Below are 17,294 nucleotides of genomic sequence, written 5' to 3'. Positions count from 1 at the left end.
CCTACTGTGTGATCTGTGCCCACAGTACCCTTAGACCCACAGGGCCCAGCCTTGTCATGAAGCCAGGGATGCCTCCCGTATCCTTTCCCTCCCCCCATGGAAGCTGCACAGCTATTAGCTGATGCTTGGGGCCTCCACGTGGAGCCCAGGGCTCAGGTTGTCTGGAAGATCTAAAGATGTGGAGAGGGCACTTCTCCGAGGCCCAGGCATGTCCCTCCCGGAGGGCTGGGCCCGGCATTCCCCAAAGCCGCTGCATCTCTCTGTGTCGTTGGGCTGAGTCTGCGGTTCTAGACGAGGATCCAAGGGCCCCGTGTGCTTGGAGGCACCACTGTGGTCAGATGTTTCAAGCAGCCCTCACGGCTCCCCTGTCTGCACAGGGGAGGGACCCAGAACCGACAAACCCAAGGTACAGAGACTGGAAGGAATTTAAAGGCCATGGTTTACCAACCTGCTGACTCTGCAGAGCAGCCCCAGGACCATTCCAGAGACACAGAAGTGAGGGCTGATATGGAGGAACCCCAGAGGCCACGCCCAGGCCAGAGCTCCCAGGAAGTGCTGTATCCACTTGTGCTGTGGGATTCCTCTCCTCATTCAACCACCCGACTTACCTGTGAGCAGAGGAGAGAGGTGGCTCTGGGGCTGCCCTCAGTGGGGAAGCATCAGGAGCGCTGTGGGTCTTTGAATCCCCAGTTCCTCTGGGGCTGATAAGGCGGGGGGGGGGGGGGGGGGGGAGACAGCGGGAGGTGGTCTCAGTGAGCAGCGCTGGCCTCACAGAGGTTCCATGTCCGGGCGCAGGCTCCTCTCGTGTGTGTGTGTGTGTGTGTGTGTGTGTGTGTGTGTGTGTGTGTCCCGGTCTGCCTCAAACAGGCCGAGTTCTCTGGGTGTCTCACTGCGACCCAGGCTTCTTTCTCTAGAGTGGGAAGACTATAGTCTTTGCATAATACGGTTGCTTCCTGGGAAAGCAGGGTAGGGATGTGATTTTTCAGAGCCCCCTCCTCACCTGAATCAACCCCAACAGGATGCAGGCAGGCCTGGGCATTATGGGGTATGTTTTGTGTGTGTGTGTGTGTGTTTAAATACATTTATTGATTTTTTTTAAAGAGAGGAAGGGAGAGGGACAGAGAGTTAGAGACATCGATGAGAGAAACACATCCATCAGCTGCCTCCTGCACACTTCCCACTGGGGATGTGCCCACAACTAAGGCACATGCCCTTGACCGGAATCAAACCTGGACCCTTCAGTCTGCAGCCAACGCTCTATCCACTGAGCCAAACCAGTTAGGGCATGGGGTGTTTTGAGACCTGTCTGTGACCTACAGCACCAAGGCCATCAGCAGTGGCTAAGAGGACCTTGTCCCCCTCCCCCCATTCTTCCTCCCAATTAATTCTCTCTAACAAGGCGCTGCCTCTGCCATCGGGGATCACGTCTCACATCCCAGAAGCCGGTGGGATTTGCCACAATAAGCCTGGACTTGCTTGGGCTGACCCAACCTTGCCAAGAGCCACCAAGGTTGTCAACAGGAGTAATCGCCGGGACACTAATTAATTAATTAGGGAACATGGAAATTGCGCTTAGGAGCTGGTTCCCAGCCTGGCTGGCCTTGGTGTGTGGTGTTTGGCATGAGGCTTTCGACCCACCAACCCCAGAGGCTGAGAGAACTTCCATCTCTGGGCCGAGAGTCTTGTCTTGGCCTTTTCAGATCAGTCTTTCTGCCTGTTGAAATGGTGCCAGATTTTTAAATAAAATAGCTAATAGTAATAATAATAATAGCTACCATTTACTAATCACCTACTATGCCAGGCAGCATGCTGGGAAACTCTGCATGTCTTGCTGTGTTCAGTCTTCCTAATGTCCTTGAAGGCTCAGGGATTTCTGAATGATAGGTGCCTCGGGGAACTGAAGTTGAGGAAGGGGTGAGGCCACTGTGTGTGGGTGGGTGGGTTGTGGTGGGGAGGCATCAAGAGCAGCCAGGGGCAGGGGGAGAATCGTTATGGAGTGGCTTCCCTGATGCTGAGGACCAGGGTATTTCAAAGAAGAGGGAGCTCTCTGCAAGTGAGCTACTGCAGAAGGGACCAGACATCGAAGAGACTTGGACACTGGGTGATGTAGCTGGACATTGCAGTGCAGGAGGCAACATGGTAGCCACGTTTCTCTCTGCTTAGAGAAGTTGGCTCAGGGATGAGAAGCCACCGGAGAACAGCAAAGGAAGTTTTATTCACTGGGTGTTCGGTGGAGGGCTGGGAGCCTGGAGAGAGGACAAGATGGGGAGCCTGGGTCCAGGAAGTAGAGGGGTCTGGTTGGCTGTGGTGGGGAAATAGGGGTCCGGAATGTGACAGTCCTATGAGGTCGGTACCATTTGCTTACAAATGAAGAAACTGAGGCGTTCCAAGGTCCAGTTCCTCGCCCAAGGTCCACAGTTGGAGGTGATGGAGTGAGCTCTGTACCCACAGAAGGATGGTTACCCTTCCCTGCCCCCCCCCCCATTATGAAACGAGAAGACCCAAGTCCGAGGCCCAGATGACGCCCCTTCCACAGCCCTCCCCGCTTCCTGGGGAACCCATGTCCATGTTCTCTGGGAGGTGTTGGTGCCTTTGTCCTCTGACCCGGCGTGCGGGCTTGCCTGGCGGGCCAGCAGGCGGGGCGGGGACCTCCTTAGGAAGCTGAGCACCAGCACAGGGCACCAGGCTCGGCCTCCCTCCCGGGCCCCAGCGTGTTGCCATGCAGGGAATATGGGTCTGCCCTGCTGGACCCTGCGACCTGCATTGGCCAAGGCTAGTGCAGCCAGGCCATGCCCAGGCGTCAACGGGCCCATCGCACCCCGAGTCTGTTCCCCTCATCATAGACACTGGGCGCTTTCCCCTTCTGCCTGTAACTGGAAGAGCCATGTCAGAGCCTGCGGCTCAGGGAGCCTCTCTTCTGCGGGGCGGACAGCAGCCCAATAAACAAGAAATGGCAGGCCAGGCAGGAGGTGGAGGCCTCTGTGGCCTGGTACGTCCTGATGTGTGATGGCCTCTCTGGCCCTGCCCTCCCTGGGAATTGAGGCCCTTGTGTTCTCGGCAAATGTGGTCATTTGACAGTGTCAGTTCTCGCCTTAGGGACATCCTATGTACTGAGGGAGTCAGAAAGGAACTGAGGAGGGAGATGGGACACAGGAAACACACAGCACCAGAGTGCATGTGTGAGGTGAGACAGATCCCGGTGAGCTCATCAGGGAGGACTTCCTGGAGGAGGAATCATTGCTAGAATAGTTTCTCTCCCTCTCTCTCTCTCTCTCTCTCTCTCTCTCTCTCTCTCTCTCACACACACACACACACACACACACACACTCACACACACACACACACACACTCACACACACACACACACACACATATGCGTGCGTGCGCGCGATGGTGACTTGGGTCCCTCAGGGGAGATGTCCAGGGTCCATCTCTGGGCCCACATGGGCTTTGTTGCCAAAAGAGGCTGGACCAGGGAACAGGGAATGTCCCTCCGACTCTGACAGCCAGTGTGCCCTACCTGGGAGCGCATCTAATCCTGTTTAATGAACCTCCTGTCTCTCCAGAGCCGTGGTCAGCAAACTGCGGCTCCTGAGCCTCATGCGGCTCTCTGGCCCCTTGAGTGTGGCTCTTCCACAAAATACCACGGCCTGGGTGAGTCTGTTTTGAAGAAGTGGCATTAGAAGAAGTTTACGTTTAAACAATTTGGCTCTCCAAAGAAGTTTCAATCGTCGTACCGTTGATATTTGGCTCTGTGGACTAATGAGTTTGCCGACCACGGCCCCAGAGCAAGAAGCAGTACCTTGGCCAAGGCCCCTTCCCCGCATCCCCGCCTGTTTCTGCTTCTGTCTGTCTTTGTGCCTCTTTCTCCCCTCCTGGATTCCCCCTGGGCTCCTCCGCAGCCCCGTTCCCCTCTCGTTTCCCCCCACTCTTCCCCCGGGAGCTCGGGGGCTGGGGAGCGGGGCTGCACATACAAGCCGGAGCCATTGTTCGACAATCTGTTTTTGTCTTCATCGTGTTGGCAGGCGGCGGGAGAGGAGCAAAAGGTTAATGAGGCACTGTGCAGCGGGATTACCGCGCGAGCGGCGAGCGGCGGGCGGCCCAGCCAGCCGTGTGACAGGGAACTAATTAGGAGCAGTTTAACAGGAGGAAAAAGTGAAATCTCCTCTTCACCAACTGTCAATAATTAGCTGATTTGGTGAGGTGGAGATATGTCCACAGGAAAAGGTGGGGCCCCTCTGAGGATGAGTGAGGCTCAGGGGAGGGGGGCCGCTGGTGGGACTGTCCTGACCCCCTGAGGTTGGGGTTGCCCTGTGTCCCCCAGGCCTGCCCTCCGAGGGCTGGCATCTCTTAGCTCTGTGGTCTTGGTCTTGACCTCCGAGACCTCAGTTTCCCCAGCCGGAAGATAAGGTGTTGGAATGCAGTGTCTTCCCGGCTCTGCCCATTAGGATTCTGGAAGTGAGACCAGGGGACCGGGCCCTGGTCATAGAGGAGGCATTGCTGACCGTGGGCTGTGTGGCCTTAAGTCCGGTGCCGACACTCGGTGTCTTGTCTGAGAGCCACCTCCTGGGGCCGAATTATGGACGGGCAGAGCTGAGCTTTCCTCGGTACGCCACCCACTGGGCATCTTGAGTCCCCCCTCACCCCCAGCAGCAATAGGGGCTGGGGGAGGGGGGGCACAGAGGGAGGAGGGGCCCTAGGCTGCTCTGTAGGGCGGGTGATGTCCCAGGGAGGTGTCTCTCTCTTCTCACATCATCGCTGCAGGAGCCCCGTGGGGCCAAGGAGTCAGTCTCGCTGGCAGCTGGGGTTGTATCCTGTTGGGCCTGTTCGCCCTGTGTTTGTGGGTTTGTTGGCTCCTGCCCTTTGGCCTTCCGGGACACCTCAGCTGGGGAGCCCTCCCCACTCTCCCTCTGCCCCTCCAGCTTCTGCCAAACACCTTGACTGGAAGAAAAGACACCAGGGCTTCCCGCTCAGAGCCCCCATGGCAGCCCTGTGACCCCCACCCCGCCCTCTCCGCCCGGCCCCCCCTCGCCGCAGCCCCAGAGGGGCCAGGGCACTAGAAGCATGCTCTCAGGCCCACTTTACCGCCTCCTGCCATACACAAGCCACATCTTGCCCTGGCCCCAGAGGGTGGCTTAGAGTCCAGGCCCATGTGGTACATGAGCTACCTGAGGGTCAGGCTCAGCCACCCCCTTCTCCCTCCTTCTCTCACCCCTTCCTTCCCCTCCAGCTTTTCGAGTTAAGAAACAAAGAGGCATGTTGTCCCTGTACAGGAAAAGAATGTGGATAGTCCCAGTGGGTACCAGAGTCTCCGCCATCTCTCTTCCGCCTGGTGGTTTTGATGAACCAGCTTGGCTGGGAGCTGTGATCCACCCAGAAGCAAAAGGTTGCCTCTCTTACTCTGGAAAAGCATGCGAACTCCCAACCAAGCGTTGGGAATGAGCTCAGGTCTTCATTTGTTCTACAAACGACCCCGTCCTCCAGGAAGTCCTCCCAGATAAGCTCCACCGGGCTTTGTTTGGCCCCACCCGTGTAGACTCTGGTGCTGTGTGTTTCCTGGGTCCCATCTTTCTTTTACGTCCCACCTCACCTTTTCCTTCCCTCAACACGCAGGGTGTCCCTGAGGCTGAGCACTGGCACTTTTTATCAACACCTGGTGCAGCGCCTGGGTCCTCGGGGCTCACCCTGACTTTGTTGGTTCCTGCTTCTCCTGCTCTTCGGGGCTGCTGTGAGGCCGGAGACAATGCCCAGGGGACACTGTGTTCCTCCAGGTGCTCACCATCTCCCAGAGCAGGGGCCTCCTCCACCCCTCCCGTCGCAAATCCGTCTCCTCCTTTGCTGAGAGATGTTTGTTTGGGGTTTCTCTCGTTGACTGGCTTCATCGGGCCTTTCTGAACTCCGAAGAGGGCTATTTTTGCCGTCAGAAAGCTGCTGCCTCCCCGCCTGCTGCTTTCTTGGAGTTTGCCCACTGGACCCCCCAGGAGGATGGATGGGAATGGCAAAGCTGCTCGGAGCCCGGGAACGCCAGCGCCACCTGTCATGTCGCCTGTTTCCCACTCCCCCGGCCCACACCTGCGCGTGCACGCAGGCACACGTGTGAACACGCACACGCATGCCCCTGTGACGGGCCTTAGCAGGGCTGCCTCCCAGCCTGTCCCTCCTGGTTTTTCTAGGACCTTCTAGAACACCTAGAAGAAATCAGGACAGGGCAGGAGGGAGTGGGGAACGGCTGTGCGAAGCTTCTGTTGAGGAGACTGAAAGCATCGGCATGTGCGACGTGTGTAGCCGTGTGAGCCACGAGGAGACCCGGCGGCAAGATTGGGCTGGGCACGGGGATAACCACAGGGCCCGGCCTCCCTTACATAGCGCCCCACAGGCCTGTGGTCGGCAAACCGCGGCTCGCGAGCCACATGTGGCTCTTTGGCCCCTTGAGTGTGTACGATGGCCTGGGAGTGTCTATTTTGAAGAAGTGGCGTTAGAAGAAGTTTAAGTTTAAAAAAAAAATGTGGCTCTCAAAAGAAATTTTAATCGTTGTAAATTTTGGCTCTGTTGACTAATGAGTTTGCCGACCACTGCCGTAGGTTTTCTAAACATCCCGAGGGCTCTCCCATCCGTTTCTTGATTTATCCTCATCCCAACCCCACGAGGTAGAAAATCTTCCCACTGCACCTATGAAATAACTGAGGCCCTTAGGACAGAAAATGGTTCTGAAATTGGCCCGCCAGAGGGCACTCAGGAACAAAGCTCTAGAATGGGAGGAGGCAGAGGGGGTGCAGGGGGGGCGGGGGTCTGAGCATCCACGGGGTGCACATCGCACAGCAGAGGAGGGAAAATTTAAGACAGAATTCCCGCTCCTGGGGAGCTTGGTTCCATTTGATTCAACTTTTATCGAGGGCCTACAGGGACAAGGCACAGGAATACCGAGCTGTATCGAGTGGCTCACACAGGGCTGAAGTGGGGGACCTCTGTGTTCGTGCACAAATTGGCCTACGACTGGGCTGTCATGGAGATGGAAATACCAGGAAGTGCCAGGGGTACTGGAGGTGGCCGCATGGATTTGGTCTGAGAAGATCCTGGGAGGCTTCCTGGAGGAGGCAGCCTTACAAGATGAGGATATAGCTGGATGCAGGCCTCAAAGCCTCAACATACAATGCACTGAAATAGAGAGCAGCCAGTAAGGGATGACCCTGGAGAAGGTTCCAGAAGGCCTTGAATTCACTGGGAAGTCCATGGGAGCCCAGAGCCAGCACCAGAGCCTGACCCAGGGGTCTAGGTTCAGGCCTCAGCTACTCCTCAGCCCCCACCTAACACCCCTACACACCAGTCAGGACAACTTCCCCAGAGGTGGGGCCGGGTGTGTGTGTCTGAGCAAGGTCTGCCCCCAGCCCTAGAGAGAAAGGGGGGGATGTGGCCGCCCAGGAGGCACGTTGGTTCCAGGCCTGGCAGAGGCCTGAGGCACGCAGGTCAGCCAGGTGCCAGGGTCAGCCAGGCTCCAGCCTGGGCATGGTACCCCACGTCAATGTCGCCGCCACCTGTGGACCCTCAGAGGCCCACACCCTTGGCCGGGAGCAGGAGGCAGCTTTGAACAATGTCACAGGGTCACGCCGCACGCCCGGCCCCCTGGCCCCGGGCCTTTGAAAAGGAGGCAGAAAAGCCACCAGAAAAAAGGGCCGGGAGGAGGAAGTGCTTTGTAGTAGGTAAAAGCCCCTGAGAATGGGGCGCAGGCTGCGGATCCAGTTTCCTGTTTATGTCTCGGCACCTTAGCTCCAGGTTCAAATATGTAAACTATCTGCTGGCCGCTGGCTGCAGGTGTGTGCGCTCAGAGGCTGCAGAGGCAGAGGGTGGCCCCAAACGCATTCCTGACGCTGGCCCCCCACCCGAGATGAGCCAGGGGACGGAGGCAAATAGCTCAGGGTTAACCCTTCCCCTGCCACACAGGAAGGCCGCCAGGCTGCTCTGGGGCCAGCTGGGCCTTGGGGCGGGGAGGCTGCGGGATACAAGCTGTAGTGCTCTCTGTCTGCTGCCTCTGATGGAAGATGCAATCAGCAGTCTTGAGGTAGCTGCTGTGATGGGGCAGCAGGGCCTGGCTGGGCTTAGAGGGGGGTTGGGGCTCTGATAAGGGGGGCAGGGGCGATCCGGAGTGAGGGAGCAGGCTTTGCCTCAGAGCCCCGGAATGCTAGCAGGGCAGCAATGCTTATGACGTGGCAGGGCGGGCATGCTCCCAGCAGGCCCACGTCTTCATGGCACCCCAGTTCCGAGGCTGGGGGTTCCATTGGCCACTGTTGATGGATAACTTCAGCTTTCTTTTCTTTTCTTTTTCTTTTTTTTTTTTTTTTAATATATTTTATTGATATTTTACAGAGAGGAGGAAGGGAGAGAGATAGAGAGCTAGAAACGTCGATGAGAGAGAAACATCGACCAACTGCCTCTTGCACACCCCCTACCAAGGATGTGCCTGCAACCAATGTACATGCCCTTGACCGGAATCAAACCTGGGACCCTTCAGTCTGCGGACCGATGCTCTACCACGGAGCCAAACCGGTTTCGGCGACTTCAGCTTTCTTGCTGAGGCCTGGAGCCCTTGCTCTCCAGGGCTCTGGCTCCCCGTCCCAGGCACGCCCTTCCCTCAGGTGCCTGGGGAGGAGTCCACCCGATGAGCAGAGGGGCCCTCCGGTTCCTGCCTGCCCCCACCCGGCAGCCTGGGCCTAGATCTTCTCCCTGTGGCCACCTTGTCGCCCTCTTCCCAGAGGTGGCCCCTCAGAGCTCTCCCGTGGTCAGAACCAGGCCCCCGCCCTGGGGCTCTAGCTTATGAGACCAGACGTCCCGATTTTTAACAATTTGTCCTGCATCCCTCGGCGTTTTTTTAAAAAAAAGTCCCGATTTTTTTTTTTTTTTTTTTTTTTTTTAATAAATCAGTACTTTTTTAAAAATGCCGTGGGGCTCAGGACAAATTGTTAAAAATCGGGACTATCCTGCCCAAAGCGGGACGTCTGGTCACCTTACTCTAGCTGTTACTAGCTGCTGGTCCCTCCTTGCTGTGCCCCCCGCTCCCCCTGGGCCTTGGCACCTCCCTCCCACCACACCTGCCTGGGAGCCACTGTGGCCACAGGCGTCTGACGTGGCGCACACCACCGGCTTCCGCGTCTTACCCGCCAGCCCCCCAGATGGCAGGGGCTCCGAGAGCACAGCACCACTCTGTGTCCCTGCCTCGGGGACTCTGGAGAGCGCTCCACTGCCCTCACCCAGGACCTGCGCCACATTGAGTTACTAGCAGGGCCCTGGGTGTGGTTTCCATGGAGGAGACAGCCTCCCATCGAAGGCGGGTGATCTTCAAGTGGGGGTACAGCCCAGGCGTCCCTGCCCCAGCCTCCCTCGCTAGCCCAGCAGGGAGGAATCCTGGTGGCCCAGACCCATGAGACCTCAAGATGGTGGGTCCCTGAGCCAACCCCCGTCTGTGGCCAGAGAGCTGGGGGGTCCTCACCGATGGCCAGTGGAGTTGGTCCAGGACAGAGTGAGAGGCTGTGCCCAGGGTCAGCCCTGAGTGAAGACTGGGAAATCTGGGCTCCAGAGGTCACCGAAGCCCAGGGTCAAGACCTCGCCTCTCAGCCCGGTGTCTGTGGCACCCTCTGCCCTGGCTGCCTCCGCTCCTTGGGCTGGTCCCCCTCAGGCCGCCATCACGGGCTTGTTCCCTATGCCCGCCCCTCACATGTGCCTGTTCCCCAGGCCTGGCACCCTCCCCTGCCATCTGCTCTCCTGGGCACGCTCCTCCACTCCGGGGGCTCCGGCTGTGCGCACATCCCGGCTCCTCCTCCTGCCCAGACCCCTGGCCGGAGCCCCGGAGCCTGGGACCTGCCTGCCTCTCAGGCCTCTCCGGCTGGGAGGCCCATCAGGGCTGACCCTGAGCCTCTCACCTCCCACCCTGCCTGATCCAGCCCCCTCCTCCTTCCCCTCCCATGTTCCCTGCCTCTGAGAACGGCACAGCCAGCCACCCAGCTCCGGAGTTAGAATTAGGAGTCATCCAACGCACAGTCATTCTCCACACCTCCCTCTTCCCCCCACGTGGGATTGGTCACCAACTCCCATGGGTTTCGCCTTCAGAAAGGATCCCCAGCGCCTGCTCTTCTCTGAGCCGCGATGGCGGCGTCTTAGGGCAGGGCCTGGCACCTCGCTCTGGTTCCACAGCTGCCGCCCGCTCCTCCGGTCCTTCCTCCGCACCCTCTGCCACCAGAGAGACCTTTCTAAAGGGGAGCCCACTCCCGCCCAGAATGCTTCCCCGGAGCCCTGCTGCCCTCGGATAAAATGCTGACACCTCACCACGGGCTTCAAGTGCCTGTCTGTCCCACCTCCACTTCCTGCCACGCACCCCACAGGCCCAACACTGCCCACAGCAAGCAGGCCACGCTGTCCAGCCGATGCTTTTTCTCCTCCCAGCAAGTTTTCCTTCCTCCATGTCCTTCCTGGCCCGCCTCCTCTGAGAAGTCCTCCTTCCTTGCTCTTCCACTGGTACATGCTGACTCCGCCCCCTCCCCAGTTTCCATGGCGCTGTGTCTCCCTGGGATCCATCTGCTTCCCTCGCTGGCTCCTCCCCTCCACGTGGAGCTCCTCAAGGGCACGGGCTGATCTTCTCTCTCCCGCTCTGTGTGCCCAGCCTTGGTGCATGGCGTTGGCAGCCATAAACATCTGCCGGCTGGAGGGCTGATGGCGTTGACATGAGAGGAAGAGCCTCGCCTGCCAGCTCTGTCCCCACACCCTGCTCCTGCGTGCCCCAGTCACCTCCCCCCAGGACCTTCCCACTGCCTGCATCTCCCCCGTGCTTCCCTCCCACCAGCTGCCCTCAGCACAGCCGGGGGAGCCTGGGGGTGCTGGATCTGTGTTGGCCTCCACTGGGAGGGTCACCGGGGCCAGCCCCTCTCCAGGGAGTGAGCCGAGTGGCCGTGGCTGTGGCCGTGGCCATGGCCGTGGCCCATGGTCCTCCACTGGGGTGGTGAGCGGCAGCCTCTCTCTGCGATTTCCATGCGGGCCTCGGTGCTTCAGTGAAAGCCGGCATGGGAAGTTGCTAATAATGGCACTAAAATAAAATATGCTACATCTGTTATGGGTAGCAGAACAAAATTAGCTGCTCACACCTCTGACATCCAAGATGTCTTAACTTAAAATACTCCTTGGCTTACTTTACATCATTTACTGATTATATTTAAAAGAAATACAATTTTGCAATTACTGTTCTTTCCAGCGTGATATCTATGCATCATTTTCCTTTTATGTTTATATATTTCTCCTTCATTAGTGCAGTCTGAAGGGTGATTAGGATTCTTCAAACATTTTACAGAGGTTAAACGTTGATTAAGATTTAATTATTACTGTAAATAGCTTGGAATGACATATGGTGCAAAAGCCTGACATATGTGCATTTGAATAAATGAAGTGCTATTTCCCAGGATGCCTCAGTAGCTGTTTAACAGCTTTCCCGAAGGGTTATGTTACACCTCATGGTAAGATTGCTGGGATGTTATATTTTGTTGGTTTTTGCAGCTGAAAGCTAAGAACAGTTTTCCAGTTTTTTAAAAACATTGAATATTTTAAATACCTAAATTGTTTTGCACAAATTTTTGCTAATTTGTCTAACTAGGTTAAACATTTTCAAAAGCATTTAGATTTTTAAGCGTGGGCGCTGTGCATTGTGTCAGTGGCAGCGTGGGGACGAGGCGAGCGGGTGGAGTGGAGGGAACTCAGAGGCCAGCAGGGGTGGGGACGGGGGAGGTGGTGTGGGGAGCAGGGGTGGGGAAGAGGCCCAGGCCTTGAACCTGGCTCTTGTCTCTTTGGCCCTCTCAAATGGCCAGAGCCTGGGTATTGGGGTACCAGGGACTACAGGGGAAGGGTCCCCCTTCTCCAGAAACTCTGCTATGCCCACTGCCCTAGTCCATACCAAACTGCCCCCTTGTCTGGCCTCTGACATGTGCAGCCTGTGTACGACTGAGTTCTTTGCAGGCAACGCTGGGCTGTGGCACCTTATGCCTGGGCCCCAGGGTCCCTGGGCAGAGTACCATTAGGTGGCAGCATGGCGAGCTGGATTGGGGCAGGGGTTGGTTCAGTTCCATTTTAGATAGGGTCAGTTCAGGTGCCTACGAGACATCACAGGAACGTGTAGCAAGCAGTCCGTTGTGGGCCCAAGACTCAGGGGGGGAATGTGGCTAGAGACTCCTCAGATCTGGGAGTCGCAGGGAAGGTTCTGTGAGCAGGGAAGAGGGCCCAACCAGGGACCCTGTAAAGTGTCCAACGGATGTCACACAAAGAAGGGGGGTCAGCAGTGGCCTGGGAGAGAAAGATTTTTTGTGGAACGCGGTGGGAACTGAAGCCAGATTTCCTGTGGGTTGAAAAGCCAGTGGGAGGTGAGGAGGTGGAGGTGGCTACGGCTGAAGATAGTGCCTTGAAGAAATGTGGTTGCTGGGGAGGACAGCTACCCAGTGTGACGTGGGGTTGAGGGGAGGTCTGTCTTAGTCAGAAGGTGCTGGAAATGCTGGAGGGCAGGAGTCAGCAAAGGAGAAGGGAAAGAGGGAGAACAGTCCAGGCGTGGGCTCCTGGAGTGGACAGGGGGAGCTGGAGCTTATGGGAACACCTCTGAGGGGAGGGGCGGGGTAGCAGGAGGGCAGGTGTGGAGCAGAGGTGGACACAGTAGGCCGTGAGTTTATGATGGGACGCAGATGGGTTGCTACTGACGCCTTCTATTTTGTCCCCTGAGGTAAAGAGAAGGCTCGTCTGCTCAGAATGAGGGGGGAGCGGAGGATGAGGTGACCTCGGTGGAGAACTGGAGAGCGAGGTGACTGGCGATGTGGCCAGGGGGTGAGGGTGCTGCTGGCTACTGTGAGGATCCAGCCAAAGTCCTGGACCCTGGATGCTGAATGTGTCCAGTAGGTGGTCAGGTTCAAGTGGAGACAAGAAGGCTGCATGATTGTGTCCTCCGAAGCCAGTCAGGGCGGGAAGGACCTGGGGCTGAAGTGATAGCCCCTCACGTCCAGGTGACGGGGAGGAGAATGGGAAGCCGAGCTGTAGAGTCTGGGGCCTGAGGTCTCGGTGGCCTAAAAACAGACAGGGAGCCGGGTTAGCCTGGCTCAGTGGTTGAGTGTCAACCTATGAACCAGGAGGTCACAGTTCGATTCCCGGTCAGGGCATATGCCCAGGTTGTGGGCTCAATCCCCAGTAGCGGTGTGCAGGAGGCAGCCGATCAATGATTCTCTCTCATCATTGACGTTTCTCTCCCTCTCCCTTCCTCTCTGAAATCAATAAAAATATATATTTAAAAAAAAAAAAAACAGTCAGGGAGAGTAAATGGGATGCTGGAATGATAGGGGTCTGTGGGGTCAAACAGGGTGAGTGAGTGGGGCGCTAGAAGGATTGGGGTCCGAGAGGGTAGGGTTCGGATTTGAGGAGTTTGGGTAGAGCTGCCCTGTTGGTGTGGCCCTGGGAAGGGATTCATGCAGCACAATGGACAAGGTACTGGAGAGAAATAACAGAACTCAGAGGCCGAGCATACGATGCTCTCTTGCATGGACACTCTGACAGAGGAAGAGGCCTGGGCAGGAAGGAATTCCGTGAGCCCCTTGGCAGGAGGGCAGAACAAATTAAAGATGGGGTGCCAGGGGCAACTGTGGGTTCCAGCGTAGTCCTAACGGCTACTCCCAGCCTCCCCACTCCCCCCTCCCCTCTCCTCCCCCCTCACCTTTCCTCCCTCTGTTCTCTCTCCTCAGATCGAAACATCCCAGTTAGAGCCTGAGATTGCCCGGGCCACCAGCAGCCGGACAGTGGTGTACAACAAGGGGCTGTGAGTGGTGGCCGGCTGGCCGGGGGCGCAGCCTTGTCCAGCCCGGGGAGCTGGGGGCGGGGGGTCTCCATCCACAGCGGTAGGGAGACTAATCTATTCACCTGTTAACCTAAGGGAGAGGCATTCTGACACATTTCCTACAAAAATAATCAAGTGCATTTCTGGGCCTTACGTGGGGTTGCCGAAACTCTACTCAGCACAATGATGTGAGAAGCTGGAGAAGTGTAGAGTGCCCACAGGGTAGAATTAGGGTCCTTTTCTACTTTATTTTTATTTTTATTTTTTATTTTTTATCAGAACCAAGCCTTGGTTGCAGCCATTCAGATGCTGCTAGCAGGTGGTCGGGTGGTGAAAGGAAGGGGAGGCCTGAGAGCCGGCTGGTGTGGTGGCGGGGCTGGTAGATTGAAGATATTGTTGTGGCCAAGACCAATGCCTCCCTGGGTGCCCAGGGGTCGGGAAGTGGGGGGGCGGTTGACACCTCGCAGGACGAGCCAGCGATGACAGAGGTCCTCAGGAAGTGGCCCAGGAAACCAAGGCGCACCAGAGGTCTCTGGAAGATTCCATGGGGAGCCACCTCTGCGTGTGGCCGGCCTTCAAGATCCAGGCCGCACTGGCTGGCATCACCCTTCATGGAGCCCTGACATAGGGGAGGCCCCTGAGGTGACCCCAGCTCCAGGCAGGAGGCTCCAAGAAGGAATGATGGTGGGCAGGAGCCGGGGGCATGCAGGCTGGCCTTTGCTGGGAGACCTTCCTTTCCAGCACCAGGCTGGCAGCTGGCAGGGCCGAATGTGGGCATTAGGCTGGAGCCAGGCTGACTGCCACGGAACAGGAGGGCCCCGTGCCTGAGAGTCCAAAGGCCAGAGCTCGAGGCACCTATCTGAGAGGAAGCATCCACCCGGGAATCAAAGCGGGCGTGGCGCTGGCTGGCTGCGTCACCTTGGACACGCCCACGTCCTTCTCTGAGCCTCCACCCCCACGTCTGGAACCAGAAGGACTGGATCAAGGGATTCCCATCTGCGCGTCCAGCTAGATCTCGTCTTGGCCTGTCCCGCTCAGATGCTGGTCATCCCGGGCGCATCCCAATACGAACACTGGACTGGGGAAGGGGCGGGTCCCTTTGGGCATGGCCAGCAGGCGGCCTGAGCCCCTGGACTCTGCTGTTCTGTATGTGACTCCCCGTCCCCCCCCCCAAAAAAAAAAAAAAATCCTGGGAGCGCTGGACCTTTGCCAAACACTTTGCAGTTGTGAAGGAGGAGGTGGTGTGGATGCCTGGACTGGAGCCACACCCCCATGCCGCCTCTCACCCTTCCCTGGCCTCCGAGGCCCCTGGCTGCTGGCTGCTGGCTGCTGCCTCCCTCCCAGGGCGGGCCAGGAAAGGGGAGAGCTCTGCAGAGGAAGTCGGGGCCGGGGTGGGGTGAACAGGGGAACCTCTCATCTGAAACGCCCCAAAAAGAGGACGCCTGGGCCTCAAGGTACCTCTCACCTGATCCCAACTGGAATGAGCCTTCCACTTGCAGCCTCGGGGCCTCCCTCCCCTGGTGCCTGACTCCAGGGAAGAGGCGTGGCTGGAGGTGGACAGGTACGTGCAGGGGAAGGCCGTGCGGGCAGCGGAGGCCTGGCCACAGGCTCTGCTCCCCTCGGGGCGGGGGCGGGGTTGTGGTGAGGTGGGTCTCCTACAGGCACTGGCAGCATACACCCCTCCAGAAGCCCCTGCTGCCTTCCCCTCCCAGCCGGGCCCTGGAGCCTCCCCACTAGCTCTGCAGGGTGAGCCCTGAGGGCCCCCACTCTCCCAAGGAGCAGCCCGCCGCTGCCCATCAGCACGGGAGAAGGCAGAGACAAGCATGGAAGACAGAGCGGCAGAGGGAAGGACTGCCACGGTGTCGGAGGGACAGGTATTTTTCAGTTACTCCCGCCATAATGTGAACATGCTAGCGACTAGGGCCTGGGCAGGCCTGGGCCCTCTTTTGCAAAGCTCACTCCAGGCTCACCCCGCCCCACCTCTCATTGGGTCTTATTCTTGTGCACTTTACCTTGGGACCAAAACCGCTCACCCCAGCTCCACCCCTGGCCCCTCCAGAGGCCTGGCAGAGATGGGATCTCTCCATCTCTCCTCTGGGCTGGCTGCCCTGGCCCAGCCCCGTGGCCTCTGCATCACATAACCCGTTTACTTTATCCCCCAGATGATTTCCGGGCATGCTCCCAAATGCAGTTTCAGGTGACCTGGGAGGAAGGGGGGCTCCTCCTGGTAGGATGGTGGCGGCGAAGGATCCTTATAGCTCAGGGTGACGGTGACAGAGTCCGGCTAGCCATGCAGCTAGGCCCTGGTCTGGCTGCGGAAAACACCACGAGGGGAGACTTTCCTTTAACATCCAGCCCCTCTCGGCTGAGGCCAGAGGAAGGGAGGCCTCATGGGAAGATGGTTTCACGTCTGGGGAGGAGGCTGAGTCAGGGCAGGGCTGGCCCAGCGGAGCCAGAATGCAGGCTGTACCTGCAACTGATTCTCCGGCTCCGGTGTATCTGCCTGGCCCTCTTCTGGTCACTTCAAACTGCAGTTCAAGAGCCACATGCGGCTCTTTGGCCCCGTGAGTGTGGCTCTTCCACAAAATACCACGGTCTGGGCGAGTCTATTTTGAAGAAGTGGCATTAGAAGAAGTTTAAGAAATTTGGCTCTCAAAAGAAATTTCAATCGTTGTCCTGTTGATATTTGGCTCTGTGGACTAATGAGTTTGCCGACCACTGACTTCAAACATTCCTGAAGGCTTGGGATGCCCCTCTCCCATTTCCAGAGAGCAGTCTGCATGTGCAGGGACCAAAAACCCAAGATGGCAGGATGGCTGCTGAGTCAGGATGGCCAGCATCCCGTTCCACGTCCTGATTGGGGAGCAGGAGGGGGAGGGTTCCGTTTCCTGTCCTGGGCCCCTCCCCTGGCGGAAGGGTGGGGTTCTGGGAGGAAACAGGCCTGTGGACAGAAGCAAGGTGGTTTGTTTCCCAGGCCTGGGCCTCGGTCATACCCAGGTTACTTTGCAGTGTCTTTTTAACCTTCTCAGAAACTTTCTCAACCTGTGTGATTTATGTAATACTAATGAACTGTGGGCAATAAACGATGGATTTAAAGCATCAAGGCCTGGCTTTGTGAATCATGGATGGAGAGGTGGGGGCAGAGAAACACAGTGGGAACAAGCCGATGGCCAGGCGAGGATTTTATGGGAAGGTCCCCAAGGAAGAGGCGGGTCAGGCTCAGGAGGGGGCAGACCCTCTGGGGGGCCCGGAGGGAAGGGTAGAGGAAAGGGCAGAAGAGGGCAGGAAGCTGGACAACGGGGATGAATTGAAACTCTGCAGAAGGAACCCCCTTTGCAGAGCGGTTGCTGGGCACTTACTGCAGGGAACTAGAGTAGGAAAGGGATTTCGGTAGATTCCCATACTGTTTATGTCCAGGGGACTAGCAGGGAGAGTGGTGGTGGGGGTCACTCTGGAC

The 17,294-nt window shown here is 57.7% G+C and overlaps 1 protein-coding gene across 3 annotated transcripts in view; it reads left to right on the top strand.

The window, feature by feature from the left end:
* SFXN5 (sideroflexin 5) overlaps positions 1–16,936 on the top strand; it is a 106,868-nt gene extending 89,932 nt beyond the window's left edge. For all 3 annotated transcript variants that reach the window (XM_084901309.1, XM_084901306.1, XM_084901308.1), the window contains one exon: positions 13,746–16,936. In XM_084901309.1, coding sequence (XP_084757435.1) covers positions 13,746–13,823 — 78 coding nt within the window. In that variant the 3' untranslated portion in view covers positions 13,824–16,936. The remainder of the gene's footprint in view (positions 1–13,745) is intronic.
* Positions 16,937–17,294: the final 358 nt, after the last annotated feature.

The sequence above is a fragment of the Pipistrellus hanaki genome (genome assembly GCF_964339955.1).
Source record: "Pipistrellus hanaki genome assembly, chromosome: 12".
In the NCBI taxonomy this organism is placed as follows: Eukaryota; Metazoa; Chordata; class Mammalia; order Chiroptera; family Vespertilionidae; genus Pipistrellus; species Pipistrellus hanaki.
Note: the sequence above shows the minus strand (reverse complement) of the source record. Positions and strands in the feature narration are given on the sequence as shown.